General features: G+C 42.8%; 1 protein-coding gene across 1 annotated transcript in view; it reads right to left on the bottom strand.

Annotated features, from left to right (window-relative positions):
- The window catches only part of otogl (otogelin-like), a 238,726-nt gene that overhangs the window by 140,097 nt on the left and 73,758 nt on the right, over positions 1-24,871 (bottom strand). The window contains exons 23-25 of the mRNA XM_070901511.1: positions 7,312-7,446; positions 3,129-3,275; positions 1,534-1,653 (exon numbers count right to left, since the gene is read on the bottom strand). Of these exons, the coding sequence (XP_070757612.1) occupies positions 1,534-1,653; positions 3,129-3,275; positions 7,312-7,446 (402 nt within the window). The remainder of the gene's footprint in view (positions 1-1,533; positions 1,654-3,128; positions 3,276-7,311; positions 7,447-24,871) is intronic.

The following is a 24,871-nucleotide window of genomic DNA, read 5'->3' as shown; positions in this document are numbered from 1 at the left end:
ACAGGTGTAGGACCCCAATTTAAATATTGAAATAAAACTCCTGTCTGTTTCAGACTGGAGCATTGGACGCCCATTTTGAGGCCCATTTCAAAATTGAGTAGGGTGGCCTCAGGCAGCCAGTGGACAGGAGATTATTTTTCAAACAAATTAATCTGCTGACCACACTATTTTTCAGCATTAATGGGGCAGTAGGCATATGAAAAATTCCCCCATGATTTTAAGTCCGGTTAAATAGGTTATTTTAACTCCATATATCACATTGGCATGTTCACATTTGGAACAGTGTGTATAGCTTTGGCTACCCCCTTCAATAGAGCATTGATGTATGGAGAGGGTTTGTAGCAGAGAATGATTCATGGGCTTGGAAATCTAAAGTAACAAGGGGCTCACATTTGAAATTCAGAGCAGACAGATCAAGATCTTAAAGTTTATAAATAGAGACTTCGATGGTCAAATACTTTGTTTAACACCATGTTTAGTGTTGCTGAGGCATGAGAAATGCTATTTGTGAACTAAAAGTGGGCAGGATTGAATAATAGATTATAATGTTAGACTGAGTTCTAAATCAATTATCTTTGGTGATCCAAGAGATGAATCACATTTCACCTGTTTGAAGGATTGCGAGGGAACATCAGCGGCAGGTCGGGGCCATAAAAGGAGCGGTGAGCAGCGGCCATGGGCAGCATGGAGGCCACTTCAAGGTACAGCGTGAGCTGGTGTAGAAGGGTGACGGCTGTGAAGAGTGACGTCATCAAGACCCAGGTCGGTGATTGGAGCGTGGGCAGATACAGCAGGAGCAGCGAGGTCGGGGCGAAGGAGCGGCGAGAGACTGTGGAGGGACGTGATTGAGCCCAGGGGAGGTGCGAGTTCGGGGCCAGGGGCCCTGGGGCAGCACGGGCCAGCCCACACTGCGATATGTGTGCGCACTAGGTCCGTGCAGCAGAGCTGGTCTCCAGTTGTCTTGGGTGATCCACTAGGTCAAGACCTCGCTCTGTCGAGCCCGTGTGGTGGCTGGTGTGCAACGGCCACCACACGTTAAAAAAATGCACGCACAGGCATCTTCCACCCTTCAGGATGTAGTTCAGGTCCTTCATTGTAATACCTTTGAACTTGTCCTTTTTTTGGCGTGGAAGCAAGTCATCCTCATTTCGAGGGACTGTCTATGATGATGGTTTGAAGGTTTTGCCTGTTGTTATTCACATCACTCAGAAGGTTAAGTCAATTGGGATAGACTACGATACAATAAATTCTAGAAGGACTCATTTAACTCCAGGTGGATTCCCCACTCAGCCCTGAGTTGAAATTACAGTCGGGTCTCAATGATGTCATTGGGCCGCAACATGCACATGTAAAGATGGAGAGCAGGTTAAAATTGGAGATGTTGGCAATCATGATGGCGTTTGGACAGCTAAGAGCCAGAGCGATCTTAACCACTTGCCTGGTTTCTGTGGAGCAAGTAGGGTTAAAATCGCCTCCAATGTGGCAAATTTAAATTTCTTATTCCATACTATTTTCTGTCCTTGTCATTCTTACCTGTCCAAGGGCCCAGCTGTCTCCAAAAGATTGGGGATTGCTTACTTCCATGTTGTTCGATGTAGTCATGTCATTTGCTGTATTTTTGTCAAAATTTCCACACAAACCTGTCATTTTACCCTGCCAATGGTTGAAATAACATCATGATTACAATACAACATATCCATGTCAAACTTTATTAGTTCCCCAAAGCCCTTTTACCAGTAAGCCTCACAAGAGATTTGTGAGGAAAAGGTGAGGCCATTTTCCTTATTTATTGAATGTGCTGCCTCATTTTTTTGAATCAGTTTTATATATTTTTCCAATTGGATAGATAAACAATTGGTGTAACTCGTGTGCACCAACAGTCTGTTCTGAAGCATCCATCCATTCCTGCCCCACCCCTGTGAAAACCAGCATCGATGCACCACTAAAATGAGATGCACCACTTTCTGAAAATACTGGGGGCGTGGAGGTGGCGGGGGGGGGGGGGAACTATTTTATTTAAATTGACATCTTAACTATTTTCACAGCTAGGCTACCAGGGAAAAGCAACAGCTTATTAACTATGTGTTAAATGCAAGATTAGAGTACTCAAGAAAGCATTCTAAGTAAGCTGTATCAAAGATTTTCATAGGAATCAGCGAATGCCAACATTTTATACACATGTGTATAACATTTTTCTTGGATGCATTTATTTTTTTCTAATTTATGTTGTAATCCTCTCAGCTTCAAAACTGTACTCTTTCAAAAAAAAATCCCCCTCAGTGAGTGAATGAGTGGAAATGTGACTGTCTGTGCCACACATGATGTCTTTGTATTGCAATAAACTCTCTATTAGTGCTTCAAGGACAGTCTCGTCTGTCTGTGTTGCTGCACTCATTGGAATACAACATTTTGCATACAACATCTTAATTAAGCAACATTCTCCTAAGCAGAAAGATGGCTAGATTACTGATTAACTGCAACTGTTTATTATTAAATCTGCGATCCATTTGGCTGTTTGGCTTTGTGTTAATAGTATTACAAAGAATGGCATTAAGCTAAATCACATGTTACGAGTTGTGTGCCAGAGACCACAAACAACATCAGAAACACACATTTACCTCACACTGAGGCATTTACTCTCAACTTTGATTTCTCAAGTAAAGAAACACAGTATCGCAGCAACACGATGGTCTGCTTCACAAGCAATACAATGTTAACACTGTTTTAATGAGTCACATCTCCTTACTTCCAGAATCAATTTTAGAAGCAAAGTTAGTGACCACTTTGTTAATAATGATGCACAAAACCTTAATGGACACAATGGATGCACTGAGCTATTTACTCTGAGCTTTGATTCTCAAGTAAAGATACACTGTATCACAGCAACACAATGATCTGTTAACACAGAGTAATTCCAACAATATAATATTCATGTTTGCATGTTTTCAACACTTATTCTTGCAGATAGCAGTATGCTTCTGCAGAATGCTTCAAGAGTCCCATGCCCTATTTTGATAATCAGAAATGTCCAAGGTTAGATATTTTCAGTTTGATATATTACTCATTCCCGCTGTTTTCATAGGTATTCATTTCCGTTGGGTGAGGTTGAATGCAAAGAATCTACTTACTTGCCACTGAGGTCCGACCTGAATGTGTACAGTTGTTTTCTTATCCCAAAAGACTGTAATCTCTTGCACTGGATAGTGTACCACTGAGTAGTAACCAGCCTTCCATAGCTGAAAATCATGCACTTCCCTTCTTACCCCAGATAAACTCTAGTAGGAACAGTAATCACAAGTAGTAACTTTAGTTTTCTGTCAGTTTTCAAGCTTTTCTGAAAACATTTTGACTCAATGTCAACATTCTTAACCTATGTAATTAAAGCGTTTATTGAATAAAACTGTTAATTCAGTTTAGTCGATTGTGAACCTTATTTGTGAAAAACTAATTCACTTCTGAAAAATAATTGCAGCAACTAACACGTGCCAAAACAACTGCAATATTTTAATTACTGCACTAATTTTGCATAGCCGTATAAGCATCTTCAGATAGCCTTGGCAAATAAAACAGAAAAAATATACTTGGACCTTTATGTTGCACTATTCATCCAGTACAGAAATTAGGCAGTATTTTATATCACTTATTCATTTTAGATTCAACTTGCAGGTCTCCCATGGCATTGCTCACAATAAGTCAAATGAAATACTGTTTTCTAAGGACAGAAGCTTTTCATAATGTGATGCGGAATGTAATATTTTGCTAGTAAAGTGATGCATTGCTAAGTGTAGAGAAATGGGAGAGGGTTTTTTTTTTAGATGTAATGGGATTGTGGTAGAGCAAAAACAGGACGAGAGTGAGGTTGAGAGTAGAGCTGGGAGAAGAAGAGGCTTGAGGAGCTGTAGGAGGCACTAAAGGAGGATAGGGGGATGGGGTAGGTCAGGGGGAGAGGGGGTGGAGTAACTTTTAAATTGAGGTAGAACTTGTGTAACTGGAGCAGTGAAATGCCCATCATTCAGGGGTGGAACTTAGAGCAGGAGAACTGGTAGTATACATTAGATAACAAAATGGAAAAGTAATAATAACTAAATGAAACTGGGAGTGAAGAGGAGCAGCCAACTGGATATGTGGCCAATTTTTTTTTAAAGACACTAAGGGTGTATTCAGCATAAAGGACCCTACTGCTTTTTAAGTAGATAAGGTTGCAATGTCTCCGACTGTCAACAGCAAATGAAATCTCCACAAGATCAGAGATTGCCTTTCGAATCAGAATCAAAAGGTCAAGTACAAAAAAAAAGAGAAATTAAATGCACAAGATGGAAAAACGGACTGACTGTAACAATACAGCCACTCTAGTTACAGGGAGCTCAAGTTGCAGCCCGAGTTGCTCCTATTTTTTTTGAGCAACTAGTTTAGAATGGAGCATCTTAGAAATTGCAATTCTCGGCATTTAGTTTGCTCCAGTTCTAGTGAGTTAGAATAGTTTCATTTCGGAACAGATTTTTTTTTTCAAAAGGGGCCTGTTTTGCAAGTTTAGGCAGCGAAAACTTACTCCAAACTAACTTAGAATGGAGTAAGTATAGATTTTTGTGCACTCAGAAAAACCTTGCCTACACTTATAAATCAGGCACAGGGAATGAGAGATGGGGAGGGGGGGGTGGGGGGGAGGGGGGTTTACAAACATTAAACACTTCACTTTTAAAAATAAAGAGCCATCATCAATAATAAATGATAAATAAATCAATAAATCAATCAAAAAAATTAAAAAATTAAAAATAAAATTATTTAAAAAATCAATCAATAAATAAAAAAATAAGTTTCTACTCATCTACTGCAGCACTGGGAGCCCTCCAACAGCATACTGGGATGCCCCCCCCCCCTAGTGTCTCTCTCTCTCTCTGTCTCTGTCAGTGTCTCTCTGTGTTTCTGAGCGAGGGATGGCAGAGAGAGGAAGGTGGGGTCGAGGGGGAGAGAGGAGGGGGGGAGAGGAGGAGGGGAGAGGAGGGGGGGAGAGGAGGGGGGTAGGAAGGGGAGGGGAGAGGAGAGGAGAGGAGGGGGAGGTGGAGGGATGGAGTGAAGGAGAGGGAAGGGGGAGAGAAGGGGGGGAGGGGGAGAGAAGGGGGGAGGGTGAGAGGAGGGGGGAGGGAATGGGGAGAGGAGGATGGAAGAAGGAGGAGAGGAGGGGGAGGGAGGGGAAGGAGGGGGAAGGGTTGAAAGGGAGGCGGGGGGGAACTGAACAGGGGTGGGGGAGGCTGAACGGGAGGGAGGGGGGAGCTGAACGGGAGGGAGGGGGGAGCTGAACGGGAGGGAGGGGGGAGCTGAACGGGAGGGAGGGAGGGAGGGGGGGAGAGCTGAATGGGAGGGAAGCCCAAGTCCCGATCTTCAATGCCTGGGGAGGCCATTCGGCCAGGGCTATGGCCGGTGTGCTTCGGGCCCCTCCCACACAGCCTCGGGGCGTGGAGCTACTGCACATGCGTGCATACTCTAGCGCGCATGTGCAGAGGGCCCGGCACTGTTTTCAGCGCCGGGACCTGGCCCCGCCCCCGACACCTTGTGCTGCGCCACGCCGAGCACGAAGACATCCTGAGGAGCTCGCAGAATCACAAGGTAAGTTTTCGGCACCCTTTTTATTCCAGAAAGTCAGCGCACCGAATGGAGGTGCGCCGTTTTTACAGAGGGCGCAAACTTGGGCCCAGGCAAACTCATTCTTATGCAACTTTAAAACAACATATTAAACACACACTACAATTCTAAAAAGTGGTTATTTCAGTACCTATCCTTAAATGTAACTCTGTTCGCGATAATGTGTGGCTCAGTAAGGTGTGCATTTATCTTTGTGGAGCGCAAAGGAGCAGGAATGCTCCTCTGGGCCCCGCAGTTAAACTTTGAGCTGCTGTCAGTTGGCAGTGGAGAAAAGAAGTTATTTTTGCAAGTTATATTTATCAACCAATCTAAGATGTGTACAGAAAGTGGTTAATATGTTTTTTTTGAATAGGTGAAGTGTTGGAAAAGATGTACAATCGAAAATTATCTAAATGGCTAGCACATTTGGATAGAATGTAAACATTGTCACTTTATAATGCAGCCACCATTCATTTTAAGGAATAATGAATGAGAAAGTGTACATGATTCATGAATTTATTATGCCTGCTATTATTTTTACAGGGCTTAGCAAGGAAGCCACATTCACACATCACTGACATTATTATAAAGATTTTATTCCATTCACTGCAAATGAATTAATGTTTTAAAATTATAAATCCACCTAAATCTTTATTAAAAAGAATCATTTTCATATGGATGTTAAATGTATAATGATAGTTAGACCAGCAGTGGACATAATTTTTATGCAGAAGGTCATAAAGAGCATAGTTATGGTTCAATGTTCAATGTTCTGAGTGAGTCACCAGGGCTTTAAAACACCAACAATTTCTGACATTTTTAATTGCACAGTGATCTAATTAGAATCAGTCAAATTGACCACTCAATCATAATTGTTGATAATGATCATCTCTGCCCAAGGAAGCAGTTGAGGCTAGCTCATTGAATGTATTCAAATCACAGATAGATAGATTTTTAACCAATAAGGGAATTAAGGGTTATGGGGAGCGGGCGGGTAAGTGGAGCTGAGTCCACGGCCAGATCAGCCATGATCTTGTTGAATGGCGGAGCAGGCTCGAGGGGCTAGATGGCCTACTCCTGTTCCTAATTCTTATGTTCTTATGTTATATTCAAATAAACTTTGGACTAATTCAACATGAAAATTCTTGTGTAAATTCTGTCATGTTGTCCTGAGAATTTTTAATTCTCCTCAAGGTGGAAAAAAAGACATGCTATTCACACATACAGGGGTTGATTTTCCTGGACTGTGAGGGCAGATCAACATAGCAATTCCTGGCCCTATCCTCACTGAATATCCAGACAGATGTCGTTTCAACAAGAGTTGCTGAACAGCAATCAGTGCTGACTTGTTTCCTGGTGACTGTGGTGACCTCATTTCAACCCTTGCTGAGAGCTGCCTAAACAACACACACAAAGAATTGAAGTGAGGTGTTCTGGTCAGCAATGTTCAGAATCACAATATGGGCTGCAATATTTACCCACTGAGCCATCGGAGCTAACCTTTCTGGTGTGTAGGTTGTTTGTATTTTATAAATCTGCATGAACTGATTCCCACTAATGAGCCAAACACAGACATTCACATTTCTGGGAGTGGGATTAATATCTTAGAAGCAGAGTTTGAACACTTACTGGACTCTTCCAAGAAAAAAAAAAATCTGAATTCATTTGTGTTTAATCAAAATAGGTACTCACTGGCTTCCCAGAATTGTCATTAAAGGAAAGATGGGTGCCTCCAATAGAAATCATGAGGGACTTCATACAAATGATTCCACTATCGTAACAATCCACATTTTGAATGGTTATAGAAACATTCAAACTGGCAGTGCTCTGGAAAACAGATGGACAAATCAATTATAGTCGCAAATAGACATTTTGTTTGAACTTAAAACGGAATTTATAATTCCTATAGTCTCAAATGAACTGTTATGTAATGTCGCTCCATCATTCACCTATGCATTGTCTTCTTCTGAATCAAATTCCAGAAATATCTCTTTTTCGTCAAACACCAGCTGTTTTTGTTAATGAGAGATTTTCTCCAGGAGGGATGTATTTAATGATTGACTAATCAATATGAAGTCAAAATGCCCAGTTTAAATAGGATGTATATCGATAGAAATGTAACATCTTCTTTTGAAAAAACACTTTGGGCGGAACTTTCCTTACCTGGGCAGGTCTGGTGCGGGCGGGGTCCATGGCGGGTCACGACCCCGCTGCTGGCACCATCCCGCTGTAGAAAATGAACTTACCTTAATGCAGCCTATTAAGCGCGTTACCCGGCCCAATGAGATGGAGCGGTCTGATGACGTCATTCATGACGCGTTTTAAGCCAGGATCCGAGACTTTTGTATCAGTAACTGGTACAAATAAAATATGTGTGTATACGTATTAAGCAGATTTTAAATGTAATTGTAAAGGGTAGGTTTACAATTTGATGCAAGTTCAGCAGAAGAGCTGCGGAATCCCTGACAAACAGTGTAAGTGGTGCTTACAATGTGTTTCTGGGATTTCTGCAGCTCTTCCATTGAAGTTAACAATGGACAAGTGAGAGAAGCTCTGCAGAAATTCACCCTAAATGCTCAGATTGAAAAATTACATTAGTCATATTCAGGGACTGAAAGCAAATTGTATCAGTGGAATGAGTGATGAGAATGAAATTGTTACGGTTGATGATTTGATTTAATGTGTAACTGGATAATCACAGTATACTGTGAGAAAAACCTGACCAGAAACAACACAAAAATGTATTTAAGTGTTATATGTCATTTTTTATGTGCAGAGCAATTCACTGCAATTACTGTTGAGTTGGAAGGCAGCAGCCAAGAATGGCCAGTGAAAAATGTATTTCCCTCACCATCCAGAGTAACACTCACATCCATTCAGCAATTTCTGAATTAACATTTACCAGTAGCTTTTCAAATAGAACAGAATCTCCATCAATCTGTTAGCTGATGTAATCAAAATGTTTTTATTTTGTTTTGTTTTGTTTTCCGTCAAGTAATCAGCTGGAGTAATGGCCACTGAACGCCCGCCTCAGGTTGACAGACGCGGTTACTGAGCTGAGTGAATCACGTAGCCATGCAGGGAATTTTAAAAAGTGGGAGGGGTGGGGGGGAAGGCTCTTAAGTGCCTGTAATGTACCTCATAATTATTTCAATTGGGTTCCCCACCGCTGCAGGTCGGGTCGGCTCCATGATGACAGACATGCCTGTGGGAAAGGCGCATAGGAGCAAAATGGCAGCGGGTTCTGACCGGAAAGTTCAGCCATTTATGTTAGCACATAATTGGAAGGTACAATGTGGAAGTTCACCACACCATAACCCACCATTGTTTAGCTATCTGGGAGGGAAGCAATGCTATCTCACTCACGATTGATGATATCGGACTGCAGTTAACTGCAGTGTCAATCGACTACTGAAAATAAGAACATAAGAACATAAGAAATAGGAACAGGAGTAGGCCATACGGCCCCTCGAGCCTGCTCCGCCATTCAATAAGATCATGGCTGATCTGACCATGGGCTCAGCTCCACTTCCCTGCCCGCTTCCCAATAACCCCTTATCCTCTTATCGGTTAAGAAACTGTCTATTTCTTTCTTAAATGTATTCAATGTACCAGCTTCTATAGCTCGCTGAGGCAGCGAATTCCACAGATTTACAACTCTCTGAGAGAAGAAATTTCTCCTCATCTCTGTTTTAAATGGGCAGCCCCTTATTCTAAGATTATGTCCTCTAGTTCTAGTCTCCCCATCAGTGGAAACATCTTCTCTGCATCCACCTTGTCAAGCCCCCTCATAATCTTATACGTTTCGATAAGATCACCTCTCATTCTTCTGAATTCCAATGAGTAGAGGCTCAACCTACTCAACCTTTCCTCATAAGTCAACTCCCTCATCCCCGGAATCAACCTAGTGAACCTTCTCTGAATTGCCTCCAAAGCAAGTATATCCTTTCGTAAATATGGAAATCAAAATGTGGCAATACCAGTAATGTCTGCCAGGCACTCTGTTGCCTGACATTTGTGGTTTCATTGGCCAAGTTTGCACCCCTCACCGACCCCCCCCCCAGCTTAGAACGGCGCACCGCTGACTTTGTAGACGAAAAACCACGCCTAAAACTTACCTCGGTACTCTCCCTGCTGCTGGAACGTTGCAGGCCCGCGGCGCAGTGCAGCACAAGCTTTGGGGGGGGCAGAGCCAGGTCCCGGCGCTGAAAACAGTTCCGGGACCTCTACACATGCGTGCTAGAGTGTGCGCGCATGTGCAGTAGCTCCAGGCCGCCGAGGCTGCGTGGGAGGGGCCCGAACCACGCCGCCCCTAGCCCTGGCCAAATGGGCTCACTGTGGCGGTGAAGATCGGACTCGGGCCTTCCTGCTCTTCATCTTCAGCTCTTGCTCCAGCTCCCTCCCCCACCGTTCAGGTCTGCTCCTGCTCCAACCCTCCTCCGTTCAGGTCTGCTCCCCCCCCCACCACCCCCGTTCAGCCGTTCCCCCTCCCTCCACGTCCTCGGCGGGGCCTGCCCGCCTGGCATCTTGCTGGGGGTGGGCTCCGCCCGAAGTCTTCGGCCCGGCTTCCTCTCGTTGGCCGGGCCTGTTCAGCCTCCCCCCCCCTCCCTCCTCCCCCCTCTCCTCTCCTCCCTCCCCTCCCTCCTTTCCTCTCCTCTCCCCTCCCCTCCCTCCTCTCCCCTCCCTCCTCTTCCCTCCCTCCCTCCCCCCTCCTCCTCCTCTTCCTCTTCCTCCTCCCTCCCTCCCCCTACCCCTTGCTGTCAGAAACACAGAGACACTGACAGACAGAGAGAGAGACACTGACAGAGAGCGAGACACTGACAGAGCGAGACACTGATAGAGAGCGAGAGATAGACACTGGGGGGGGGGGGGGCTGTCCCAGCACACTGTTGGAGGGCTCCCAGTGCTGCAGTTGGTGAGTAGAAACTTAATTTTTTTATTTATTGATTTTTTAATTTTTTTTTAAAAATTTAGTTTTTAATTTTTTTTGATTGATTTATTGGTTGATTTATCGATTTATTTATCATTTATTATTGATGATGGCTCTTTATTTATAAAAGTGACGTGTTTCATGTTTGTAAACTTCCCTCCCCCCGCCCCTCATCTCTCGTTCCCTATGCCTAATTTCTAAGTGTAGGCAAGGTTTTTCTGAGCGTACAAAAATCTACACTTACTCCATTCTAAGTTAGTTTGGAGTAAGTTTTCGCTGCCTAAACTTGCAAAACAGGCTTAAGTGGCTGGACACGCCCCCTTTTGAAAAAAAAATCTGTTCTGAAATGAAACTGTTCTAACTCACTAGAACTGGAGCAAACTAACTGCCGAGAATTGCAATTTCTAAGATGCGTCATTCTAAACTAGTTGCCCCCAAAAAATAGGAGCAACTCAGGCCGAAACTTGAGCCCATTGTTACTTGCTACTTGGCAGCCCAACCCTGGGCATTGTCCAAGTGCTGCTGTAGGCTATTTTGTTATCAGAGACAGTCTCAGAACTGAAAACTGAATTTGTCAGAGAAAAGCCTCCCTCCTGATCTTATGACTGAGGAAAGGTCCTTGATGAAGTAGCTGAAGATGGTTGGGCTAAAGCAACTCCTGCAGTAAGCATTGCCCTAAGTAACTCCTGCAGTGATGTCTAGGGGCAGTGATGATTGGCCTCCAATAACCACGACCATCTTCCTGTGTACCAGGTATTATACCAGCCACTGGAGAGTTTTCCCCTTGATCCCCATTGACCTCAGTTTTGCTAGGCCTCCTTGGTGCTATACTCAGCAAAATATCTCTTTAATGTCAAGGGCAGTTACTCTGTTACTCTCACCTCTTCTTTGCCATTCAACTCCATGTCTACATCAAGGCTGTGTGTGGTCTGGAACCAAGTGATTCTGGGAGAACACAAACTGAGCTTAAGTGAGGAGATTATTGGTGAGTAGGTGCCATTTGAGGCATTATCGATGGCTTTTTAAAATCACTGTACATAGGAACATAGGAACAGCCAATTAGCCCCTCAAGCTTGTTCTGTCATTCAATGAGATCATGGCTGATCTGTGACCAAGTTGCATATACCTGCCTTTGCCCCATATCGCTTAATACCTTTGGTTAACAAAAACCTATCAATCTCATTTAAAGTTAACAGTTGACCTGGCATAAACTGCCATTTGTGGAAGAGCGCTCCAAACTTCTACCACCCTTTGCGTGTAGACGTGTTTCCTAACTTTGCTCCTGAAAGGCCTGACTCTAACTTTTAGGTTATGTCCCCTAGCCCTATACTACCCAACCAATGGAAACAGTTTCTCTCTATCTACCCTATCAGTTCTCCTTAATATCTTGAAAACTTCAATCAAATCATCCCTTAACCTTCTAAATTCCAGGGAATACAATCCTTTGCAGAAGATCGGAAGGAGGCTAATGGCAAGGTCATTGGATGGGTTAGATTTTTTCTGCTCTTGTGGATCGGAGAAACCTCGGCAATTTTCTACGTTGTTGGATAGATGCCTGTCTCACAGCTGCACAGGAACTGCTTGGCTGGAGGGTGGCCATTTCTGGTACACAGATCTTCAGCACTACAGGTGGACTGTTGTTAAGGCCATAGCCTCTCTCATGTGCAGTGAACTCAGTCATTTCTTCATATCGTGCGAAGTGAACCAAATGGGGTAGACACTGGCATCTATAATGGTGGGGACCTTAGGAGGAGTAAGATCATCTATTCAACAATTTTGACTGAACATGTTTGCAAATATTTCAACCTTGTCTCTTGCACATTCTAGGCTTTGCCATGGTTGAGAATGGGGATTTTTAAGGAAATTTCTCCTTCCATTAGTTTCTTGATCATTCCCCACCATTCTTAACTGGAATGTGTTAGGGTTACAGAGCTGTGGTTGTGGAACCATGTATCTCTGTATGAATCATTTTACTTTTGATGTTTAGGCCGGTGTTGCAACTTCACGAAGTTGGTGCCTCATTCTAAGTTATGACTGATACTGCTCACTGCAGGTGATTGAGAAGCGCGGCATGTACCAGGCATGAGGTTACAGATTGTAGCAGTTTATAATCCTGCTGCTGATGGCCCACAGTGCCTCATGAACACTCAGTTTTGGCTGCTAGAGCTGTCCATTTTTTTCTCACTAGTACAGCTATAGTGCCATAACATGGTGGAGGGTGTACTCACACTGGAGGCAAGAGTTTGTCTTGACAAAGATTCCTACCAATGTTATTATGCGCAGATGTGTCTGTGACGGTTAATTTGGTTTGGTGAGGGTGAGGTGAAGTAGGTTTCTCTTATGCTACTTCTCGCACCACCTGGGCTATGGACCAAGAGCTGGAAAGTGGGATTAGGCTGGATAGCTCTTGGTCGGCTGGCACGAACACTCTATAGATATGTAAAGAGAAAAAGGTTAGTAAAGACAAACATAGGTCCCTTGCATTCAGAATCAGGGGAAGTCATAACGGGGATCAAAGAAATGGCAGACCAATTTAACAAGCACTTTGGTTCGGTATTCACTAAGGAGGACACAAACAACCTTCCGGATGTTGTTGCCAATTTAAGTGTATCTAAGGGTTAAGTCATGGCAGGAGAGCTCGGTCGGGTGTTATGCTCCTCCTGTACCATGTGGGAACTCAGGGACACTTCCAGTGTCCCTGACGACTACGTGTGCAGGAAGTGTATCCGCCTCCAGCTCCTGACGGACCGCGGTGCGGAATTGGAGCTGAGGGTGGATTCACTCTGGAGCATCCACGATGCTGAGAATGATGTGAGTAGCATGTGTAGCGAGTTGGTCTTATCGCAGGAGAAGGGTCCACAACCAGATAGGAAATGGAAGACCAGCAGGAAGAGTAGAGCAAGGAAGGTAGTGGTCTCCTGTGGTCATCCCCCTGCAAAACAGATATACTGCTTTAAGTGCTTTTGGGGGGATGACTCATCAGGAGAGGGCAGCAGCAGCCAAGTTCATGGCACCGTGGCTGGCTCTGTTGCACAGGAGGGCATGAAAAAGAGTGGGAGAGCGATAGTGATAGGGGATTCAATTGTGAGGGGAATAGATAGGCGTTTCTGTGGCCGCAACCGAGACTCCAGGATGGTATGTTGCCTCCCTGGTGCAAGGGTCAAGGATGTCTCGGAGCGGGTGCAGGACATTCTAAAAAGGGAGGGAGAACAGCCAGTTGTCGTGTTGCACATTGGTACCAACGACATAGGTAAAAAAAGGGATGAGGTCCTACGAAACGAATTTAAGGAGCTAGGAGCTAAATTAAAAAGTAGGACCTCAAAAGTAGTAATCTCGGGATTGCTACCAGTGCCATGTGCTAGTCAGAGTAGGAATCACAGGATAGCGCAGATGAATACGTGGCTTGAGCAGTGGTGCAGCAGGGAGGGATTCAAATTCCTGGGGCATTGGAACCGGTTCTGGGGGAGGTGGGACCAGTACAAACCGGACGGTCTGCACCTGGGCAGGACAGGAACCAATGTCCTAGGGGGAGTGTTTGCTAGTGCTGTTGGGGAGGAGTTAAACTAATATGGCAGAGGGATGGGAACCAATGCAGGGAGACAGAGGGAAACAAAAAGGAGGCAAAAGCAAAAGACAGAAAGGAGATGAGGAAAAGTGGAGGGCAGAGAAACCCAAGGCAAAGAACAAAAAGGGCCACTGTACAGCAAAATTCTAAAAGGACAAAGGGTGTTAAAAAAACAAGCCTGAAGGCTTTGTGTCTTAATGCAAGGAGTATCCGCAATAAAGTGGATGAATTAACTGTGCAAATAGATGTTAACAAATATGATGTGATTGGGATTACGGAGACGTGGCTCCAGGATGATCAGGGCTGGGAACTCAACATCCAGGGGTATTCAACATTCAGGAAGGATAGAATAAAAGGAAAAGGAGATGGGGTAGCATTGCTGGTTATAGAGGATATTAATGCAATAGTTAGGAAAGACATTAGCTTGGATGATATGGAATCTATATGGGTAGAGCTGTAGAACACCAAAGGGCAAAAAACGTTAGTGGGAGTTGTGTACAGACCTACAAACAGTAGTGGTGATGTTGGGGAGGGCATCAAACAGGAAATTAGGGGTGCATGCAATAAAGGTGCAGCAGTTATAATGGGTGACTTTAATATGCACATAGATTGGGCTAGCCAAACTGGAAGCAATACGGTGGAGGAGGATTTCCTGGAGTGCATAAGGGATGGTTTTCTAGACCAATATGTCGAGGAACCAACTAGGGGGGGAGGCCATCTTAGACTGGGTGTTGTGTAATGAGAGAGGATTAATTAGCAATCTCATTGTGCGAGGCCCCTTGGGAAAGAGTGACCATAATATGGTGGAATTCTGCATTAGGATGGAGAATGAAACAGTTAATTCAGAGACCATGGTCCAGAACTTAAAGAAGGGTAACTTTGAAGGTATGAGGCGTGAATTGGCAAGGATAGATTGGCGAATGATACTTAAGGGGTTGACTGTGGATGGGCAATGGCAGACATTTAGAGACCGCATGGATGAACTACAACAATTGTACATTCCTGTCTGGCGTAAAAATAAAAAAGGGAAGGTGGCTCAACCGTGGCTATCAAGGGAAATCAGGGATAGTATTAAAGCCAAGGAAGTGGCATACAAATTGGCCAGAAATAGCAGCGAACCCGGGGACTGGGAGAAATTTAGAACTCAGCAGAGGAGGACAAAGGGTTTGATTAGGGCAGGGAAAATGGAGTACGAGAAGAAGCTTGCAGGGAACATTAAGGCGGATTGCAAAAGTTTCTATAGATATGTAAAGAGAAAAAGGTTAGTAAAGACAAATGTAGGTCCCCTGCAGTCAGAATCAGGGGAAGTCATAACGGGGAACAAAGAAGTGGCAGACCAATTGAACAAGTACTTTGGTTCGGTATTCACTAATGAGGACACAAACAACCTTTCGGATATAAAAGTGGTCAGAGGGTCTAGTAAGAAGGAGGAACTGAGGGAAATCTTTATTAGTCGGGAAATTGTGTTGGGGAAATTGATGAGATTGAAGGCCGATAAATCCCCAGGGCCTGATGGGCTGCATCCCAGAGTACTTCAGGAGGTGGCCTTGGAAATAGCGGATGCATTGACAGTCATTTTCCAACATTCCATTGACTCTGGATCAGTTCCTATCGAGTGGAGAGTAGCCAATGTAACCCCACTTTTTAAAAAAAGGAGGGAGAGAGAAAACAGGGAATTATAGACCGGTCAGCCTGACCTCAGTAGTGGGTAAAATGATGGAATCAATTATTAAGGATGTCATAGCAGCACATTTGGAAAGAGGTGACATGATAGATCCAAGTCAGCATGGATTTGTGAAAGGGAAATCATGCTTGACAAATCTTCTGGAATTTTTTGAGGATGTTTCCAGTAGAGTGGACAAGGGCGAACCAGTTGATGTGGTATATTTGGACTTTCAGAAGGCTTTCGACAAGGTCCCACACAAGAGATTAATGTGCAAAGTTAAAGCACATGGGATTGGGGGTAGTGTGCTGACGTGGATTGAGAACTGGTTGGCAGACAGGAAGCAAAGAGTAGGAGTAAATGGGTACTTTTCAGAATGGCAGGCAGTGACTAGTGGGGTACCGCAAGGTTCTGTGCTGGGGCCCCAGCTGCTTACATTGTACATTAATGATTTAGATGAGTGGATTAAATGTAGTATCTCCAAATTTGCGGATGACACTAAGTTGGGTGGCAGTGTGAGCTGTGAGGAGGATGCTAGGAGGCTGCAGAGTGACTTGGATAGGTTAGGTGAGTGGGCAAATGTATGGCAGATGAAGTATAATGTGGATATATGTGAGGTTATCCACTTTCGTGGTAAAAACAGAGAGACAGACTATTATCTGAATGGTGACAGATTAGGAAAAGGGGAAGTGCAACGAGACCTGGGTGTCATGGTACATCAGTCATTGAAGGTTGGCATGCAGGTACAGCAGGCGGTTAAGAAAGCAAATGGCATGTTGGCCTTCATAGCGAGGGGATTTGAGTACAGGGGCAGAGAGGTGTTGCTACAGTTGTACAGGGCCTTGGTGAGGCCACACCTGGAGTATTGTGTACAGTTTTGGTCTCCTAACTTGAGGAAGGACATTCTTGCTATTGAGGGAGTGCAGCGAAGATTCACCAGACTGATTCCCGGGATGGTGGGACTGACCTATCAAGAAAGACTGGAACAACTGGGCTTGTATTCACTGGAGTTCAGAAGAATGAGAGGGGACCTCATAGAAACGTTTAAAATTCTGACGGGTTTAGACAGGTTAGATGCAGGAAGAATGTTTCCAATGTTGGGGAAGTCCAGAACTAGGGGTCACAGTCTAAGGATAAGGGGTAAGCCATGTAGGACCGAGATGAGGAGAAACTTCTTCACCCAGAGAGTGGTGAACCTGTGGAATTCTCTACCACAGAAAGTTGTTGAGGCCAATTCACTAAATATATTCAAAAGGGAGTTAGATGAAGTCCTTACTACTAGGGGGATCAAGGGATATGGCGAGAAAGCAGAAAGGGGATACTGAAGTTGCATGTTCAGCCATGAACTCATTGAATGGCGGTGCAGGCTAGAAGGGCCGCATGGCCTACTCCTGCACCTATTTTCTATGTTTCTATGTATCATGGAGGGCCGAAATGGCCTCGTTCCGTGCTGTAAATTTCTATGATTCTATGATTCCATCCAGATCCATGCTGGCACCTCTATATTTCAAAACTCATCTAGCTCCATCTGTGATGATATTACCAATCCAGTCTTGATGGTGGGCACTGCTACTACACCGGTAGGTGGAAATGTTGCACCACATTCACTGGAATATTTATGTAGCAGTCTACCAACCAGAACACATTTGGTGCTTTTATTTCATACAGTATTTCCTCTAAGTGGAGTTCAACATGGAAGTGCATTGATTGGTCCACAGGGAGGATGGAGATCAGCAGGAAGTTTCCTTTGTTTTGTTTCACCTGAAGTTAGAAGATTTCATAGTGTCTGGAATCAATGTTGAGACCTCCCAAGGCAATTCCTACCCAACTGTTCACCATCACAAGTTTATCCTGTCAATAAGATAAGACATACCGAGGGATAGTGAAGGATGTGTCTGAGATTTTGATAAATATGATTGAAAGCACTACTATGTCAGGTTCTTTCTTGATTATTCTGTGGGACAATTTACCCAGCTTGGGCAGGTGTTAGTGAGCAGGAACTTTACAAGGTTGACTAAGCTGAGATTGCCTGAACCTTGTTTTAATAGACAAATAGTATATTGCCGTTTTCTACCTCTTTATCCCTATTTTTACTCACATCTACTTTTTTTGCTAAAAATAGTTAAATGAGGAATTTTGCCCACCTAATCTCCTGCCCTTTCTTTCTACTTTAACTAAAATGCTACTATTGTACCTAATGGACTATAATGTAAACATCTTGAAATTTCAGACACAGACAGACAAGTGTTAGATCAACAAAGTAGATTAATCCAAATTATATAGGTTCAGATGCCAGAGATAAATCAGTTTGTTGGTTTTAATTAATACTGGCAGAAAATACAATCAAGTTATACATCTATACTTAGTAGTAGGATATCCATCGGGTCCGTGAACTACTAACCGATACTGGCTAGTTCTCAGCACGGAATACCAAAGTATTTCTCAAAGAACTTATTATATACCTCGGTGGACAATGTCAGATGACTTGCTCTAAACCTATCAATTCTGAGATTATCATGTGATCATTTTGTGTCATATGCTACAACACCGGTAGGTGGAAATGTTACACCACATTCACTGGAATATGGTTGTTATTTATGAAGAAGATGACGCACCTTACCAGAATAATAACAGCTAAAACCTAGATATGTTGTCTCCAAACTAGCTATAATTCTTATGCAAAGCCTTCGATGCTTCTTAAATTGCATTAACCTGACACCTCCTGCTTACTTAATATTCCCCTGCAGAATCCTAACCACCCAAGCTGAACCTCATCCTATTATACACTATCATACCACAAGTAAGAAGTTTACATTTAAAAGGACTACTTTACGTACAATACCATGATATTTATATTAAAACTTTTGTTGAGTTTGTCAAGCTAACATAAAACAGCCAGAAAATGTACTTTACTTTGATATGAGGGGCACGGGATGAAGTATACCTAAAAATCATACTCAGTTATTGATCGCACCGAATACACATTGTGTCGGATTAGGACTATTTTCAGCCACAGATTGCCTCAATTTTGCTGGGTTTCTTATTTTAAAAAAAAGCAAACTTGCTCACTCTCAAACAGATTTAAATGTTACGGCTAAACCTTGAAAAGGTGCAGATCTAGTGAAAGAAATACAAAAACTTTAACAAAACAAAAGACACTAAATACAAACCTCCACAATGAGTTCTAGCTCTGGGAAACAGAAAGCATAAAATTACTCAAACAAGTTGCTCTTTGTTTTCTGTTTTTAACTTTGACCTGTTTATCCTTTGGATTTGACATTTCATGGGGTTACATTACAGCAATCCCGTTCTAATTAAAAATGCCTCTGATTTTCCCAAGATTAAGGCTTTGAATATGTGCAGGTATCTGTTTCTGAGTGATACAATCTATCCAAGACTGCTTTGAGGTAGGAAAAGGAATTGGTCTGCTCTGTGCTACTGCTCGTAATACGCGTTCCAAAATGATAACACTGTAGCATGTTTGTACATATCCTGCGCTCATGCCAAACAATCTTTAATGTGTAATTAACTGTAGCAGACCATGAAATCTTAAAGACATAATGAGCAGCGCAGTGTGCTAATCTACTAATTAATTGTACTACAAAATGGGAGGAATGAGAATCTGATTCTCACCCAGGTTATCAGATGGGGAAGAGCTGAGACTAGGTACCTTTCTACAGTTGGGAGAGATGAGAAATCAAGGAGATAGTGAATCTGACACATTTTGCACAACCCCTAATTAATAGGTTGTAAAGCAATCCTGGCAAAGACCTAAGAGAAACTTCTTCACTCAGAGAGTTGTTAACCTGTGGAATTCCCTGCCACAGAGTTGTTGATGCCAGTTCACTGGATATATTCAAGAGGGAGTTAGATATGGCCCTTACGGTTAAGGGAATCAAGAGGTATGGAGAGAAAGCAGGAAAGGGGTACTGAAGGAATGATCAGCCATGATCTTATTGAATGGCGGTGCAGGCTTGAAGGGCCGAATGGCCTACTCCTGCACCTATTTTCTATGTTTCTATATTTCTATGAATGTCTACCCCTTTGATCAGGGAAAAATGCATGGTGCTGGGGACTTTAAAGTGGGGCAGAAATAACAATAAGGGGAGTGAGTCTTAATTACTTTGTCATAATTTGGGGAGGGGGGGAGGGGACTAAAATTAGATATTTTCAATGGCTTAACATCACCAGTCAATTCAATAAGCAGACCTTAATCCCCTATGATTCAGAGTGCCAGAGTGCCAGCTACTGGAATACATTATGTGTTGCCATGTGAATGTTTCTCTTTACGGAAAGCAGACTGAATAAGCACAGACTTTGAACCAATAAATGGTTCATTTATATGAATATATGAAAAAAGCAAACCTGCTCACTCTCAAACAGATTTAAATGTTATGGTTAAACCTTGAAAAGATGCAGATCTAGTGACTATGTTAACTATATGAATGAATAGCATTTCCACGTTGAGAACATGTACTTCCCTACAGTCTAAATAATGGGCCCTCATGATGTTTAAATACTTAATATATCAAATCACCATTGTGAGAGCCTAAACAAATGTACATTAGGAAAATCTATTAGACAGACTGGTTCAGACTGATGACTTCAACATAAGCAAAAATCAATTTGCCATCAGTTCTGAATAATTAATGCCTTTTATTATTCTGACTAATGAATTTATGTTAAACAAATGTGCAGATTATCTGACAGATGTGCATTTACAACTTGCAACATGACGCCATATGAGCATCATTTGCAAGGACCCTCACACCTCCACAAAAATATTATGTAATAACTTTAAACATATACTTTTGTTTAAGCAGATCACCGATGGCATTGCTCAAGGTAAGTTCAAGGAGGGGATAGAACATTTTGCAAGGCCCTGTGTCAGCAGTTAGTCTCAAATGCAGCCCATTCATATACGAAAATTGTAGATGCACTGCCCATAATTTTCCATTCACTGATTTTAAATGTGTTTAAATTTGCAGGCAGAAGACGCTTAATGAAATGAATCCTATGTGGTTTTATAATGGCAGAATTATTTCACCATAAAACACACGTGTGAGTAATTTTAAATGTCATCACCGGACAAAAAGCTGGTGATAGCGAAACAGTAGCCTGTTAAGGCGCTTGCCACTGACCTCGGAGAAAGCTGCCCACAGAAATGTCATAAACTCTGTGGTGAGCAGTTTACCTTCCTTGATATGCAATTGATTGTAGCGCTATATAATGGAAATCCCAGCAAGGAGCTGCAGTGATATCAACAAGCTGTCTAAACAGCCAATCACTTTAAAGAATTCTCACAGAATGCAAACCAGGAAATGAAAAGCACTTTTTCTATCTGTACTTTTAAAAAAATGTTACACAGAATGAAATAAAGATTGGGACATACACTAGAGTTAAGGTAGAAGCTGAAATGTCATGAACAAACCAAAAAAACATTTCAGTTGTAATTTTTATCATACTAGAGAAATTTGACATTCTACAAATTTAAAAATTAGTTTTTCAGGGCCAGAACTGTTGTTTAGCAGTCAATATATTGTTAAAACCCCATTTACACATATTCCAACAAGGCTTAGCATTTAATGGGGTATTTAGCAGCAATATTAGCATGGTAAAGCACCAGTTTTCATCAGTTCCACAGTGCAGCCTGTGTCGGAGCAGTGAATAACTGACCGCAACTTCAGTATTTCCGCGTTTAGATGCGCATGCGCTAAATCCTGAAGTTACGATCAGTTGCAGAGGATAGTGACGGCAAACGCTGAGAGTTCGCCGTCATTACCCACCACAAAATCCAGGCCAATATGCGGTATTAATTCTGCAACAAATTCACTATATTTTCATTGCTAGTAATAACTTTAACCAACTTTTAAAACGTCTTTGTTTTTAAGAATCCACTTATGCATTCCCAGGGTAATAAAATAAGGTGAAGCATTGATGTATGCTTTCTGGTTTCTGAAAATGAATTATCTCATTCCAATATTGCACTAAATTCACATTGTTCATTTCAATCAGTTAGCTGCTGTGGTGATAGGTGAAATCCCAGACATATTTGGCCTGGTTCCACATGCTATTTATGCTCTCTAATTGAACCATGATCGGTTTTTGCCAGCCTTGATCTCTTTTATTGAAAGCTCACCTTCCATGACTTCGTCCATAAGTAATACTGTGAACATTTTCGTAATAGTAGTATATAAAACATAATTTTTAAAAAGAAAAATTGTACTGCAGCATTTTCTCACTGGTATGCTGTGCTACAGAATAGGAAGATACTTGATGCTCCCAAATTTGGCTGTACAATAAAGGAAGATGCAGAGTGGAAACTACTTCACTGTTGGGAGGGAAGGAATCTCAGAGGAAGATTTGCTTCAGACTTCTCTGTCACATCTCCTAGCAACTAGCACAAGAGTAGAATTGACAAGTGTCCAGGAGCAGCCATCTGCCCATTGCCCACTCTCTGAGTTAAGGAATAATGCACAGAATGGAAAGACCCAGGGGCCGAAATTGCCCCTTTTTTAAGGCCCATCACCACCTCTCAGAGGCAGTAACGGGGTGGTAAGGCCTTTCCGCCCAGGGGCAGGCAGAGTGTGCAACCCATCCGCAATGCCCGTGGACTGGGGGCGGCTGAAACGGGTTTCCCGTCCCTCCTGGTGCGTCGACCCCTTACCGCCCGGTGCCGACCCCTTTTGTGGCCCGCGGGAGCGTGGTCGCCGCTGGTTGGTGCCCCCGACAGCTTCGTGGGGCTGCCCTCAAAGCGGAGCGCATACCACCGCGGCCGCCATTTTTGTTCGATAATGGCAGCTGCTGGTTCGGCTGAGCCACCAGCAGGCAGCCCGGCACCCGTACTTGGGTGGCAGGCTGCTGGCCCGGCTGAACCCCTCCCTGGTAGCCCAGTGAGCGCCACCGAGGTTTCACTTAGTCTCACAGCGTCCCTCCTCTTTAAGTGAAGGGGAAGGGCATTGTGACGCATCAGCACGACACGGCACGTCCGCATCGCACTGACATCATCGGCACGCACTGATGTGCTCAGCGTGGCACTGCATGACACCGCCCGCCTTCTGCCCCGCTCCCGCCTCTGCTCCGCCCAGCTCCTGCCTCCAACAGCACCCGAGAGCGTCGGTCGGCTTCACAAAAAACAACGTTCTGAATATCATTCCATTCTCCAGCCCATCTTTACGGGCGCTAAATCTTCAGTTAATTCAAATTACCCACCCCAAACCCGGAGAAGAGCAATTTCGGCCCCCGAAAGAGGATCTTAATGTAAAATATTCTATAAGATTGTAAACTTGTATAAACATAGCTCTGAATTGATAATTATACCAGATTTTTATCCACAGAACTTGAGCAGTTCTATATGATTATGAATTGTAGATTGAATTAAGCCAATTCAAAATGCACCATTTCCCCTGCCACAGCAAAAGCCAATGTTGACTCTGGCAGACATTTGGTTTGAAACAATGGTATAAAGTATAGAATCAGCTACTTTGTGTATTATAATTATACTTACATCATTTGATGAGTTTACTTTTTTTTATTAAATTTAGAGAAATCAGGTGTTGCATTCTTTGCTTGGGTAGGTAATTTAGTAATATGGAACATTCCAGAATCAATGAAGCAGTTCAATAAGGTTAGGTTTACAGACCACTTATCGTGACCACATTACATGCGAGACTCAGAAACAAAGATCTCTTTCAGTGAATACTAATGAATGTAATGGAGTTCAATGAGCTTTCATCATTGAGCATACAAACGGCACAATAGTATAGAATAGGTCGTGGTGTTTTTAGCCCAATGACTTCTACCAATTGTCTTACTAATAATGGTTGACCCTCTCTTAAAATTAAAAAATGAAGGGTACAACTATAACCAAATAAAAGGTTAATTGCTATATCGTCCAATCAATTAGCAAACTTGCAGTTCCGTTTTTGCAAATAAAATTTAGTGATTCTTAGGCCATAAGCCAACTTATTTTTTAAAACCACTGACAAAAGCAAATATTTTGAACTGTTGAATGAGAAATTAACTACAAACGCAATAATAGACTTTATATCATGAAGAAATGTAATTTGCCATACTGTTGAAAGACAAATTTCAATGTTAATTCTCATTTATTTCTGCTAATTTATAGATAAATGACAGAAGAACAGCTTATTTTTAAGAAAGTTTCATGGCTAATTTAATCTGTAGTGAACTAAATGAACACAAATTTTATTTCCAATACGAACATTCTCGTTAGTGCTCTAAAACAAGACCAGAATTGTGTATTATGTCTAAAGCTTCAGGAAATCCTGTCGCAACGTGAGAAACTGCAGCTTTTCATTAACAGATCTGCTGCGATACAATATAATGCACAAATCTGGCCTGTCAGTCCCATCTCCTTTCCTGGTGAGTAATCAAAGGTTATTAAAAGTGGCTTAAGTAACTCCGCAAATGTGACCTACCTCCCAGTGACTCAGCAGGTGGTTGCAATCCCCTGCACACCTGCAGTGATCCTGTATATCATTACACCTGCAGCCATGGCCAATTCTGCCACATCTTTATGTCTCTTTTCTTTAGATAAAAGGAACCACTGTCTCATCACTTTATTTTAATCGCACTTCGCAGCAGGGACAGCACTTTAGAAAACTGAATAATCTTCAATATATATTCAAGAGGGAGTTAGATATGGTCCTCACAGCTAAAGGGATCAAGGGGTATGGAGAGAAAGCAGGAAAGGGGTACTGAGGTAAATGCTCAGCTATGATCTTATTGAATGGTAGTGCAGCCTTGAGGGACCGAATGGCCTACTCCTGCACCTATTTTCTCTGTAAATAATTGCAAATTAAGATATCAGTATTTGCAAGTTTAACTTTGCTAACTGAAAGGCTTTTTATATTGGACTTACTTTAAAAAACTTGCATTCATATAGCACCTTCCATGTCCGCATGTTGGAAAGTTATTTATCCACCCACTTTATTTAAATATGAAACAACTTGCACATTTGTACTGAAATTCATCTGCCATGGTTCTGTCCACTTGCAAATGTTATCCTAGTCCTTCTTTACTTCTTTGGCTGTTTTATCATTCTCAGCTGCCTCCCTCCCATTTCAGTATA

Source organism: Pristiophorus japonicus, chromosome 15 (genome assembly GCF_044704955.1).
Source record: "Pristiophorus japonicus isolate sPriJap1 chromosome 15, sPriJap1.hap1, whole genome shotgun sequence".
In the NCBI taxonomy this organism is placed as follows: domain Eukaryota; kingdom Metazoa; phylum Chordata; class Chondrichthyes; family Pristiophoridae; genus Pristiophorus; species Pristiophorus japonicus.
Note: the sequence above shows the minus strand (reverse complement) of the source record. Positions and strands in the feature narration are given on the sequence as shown.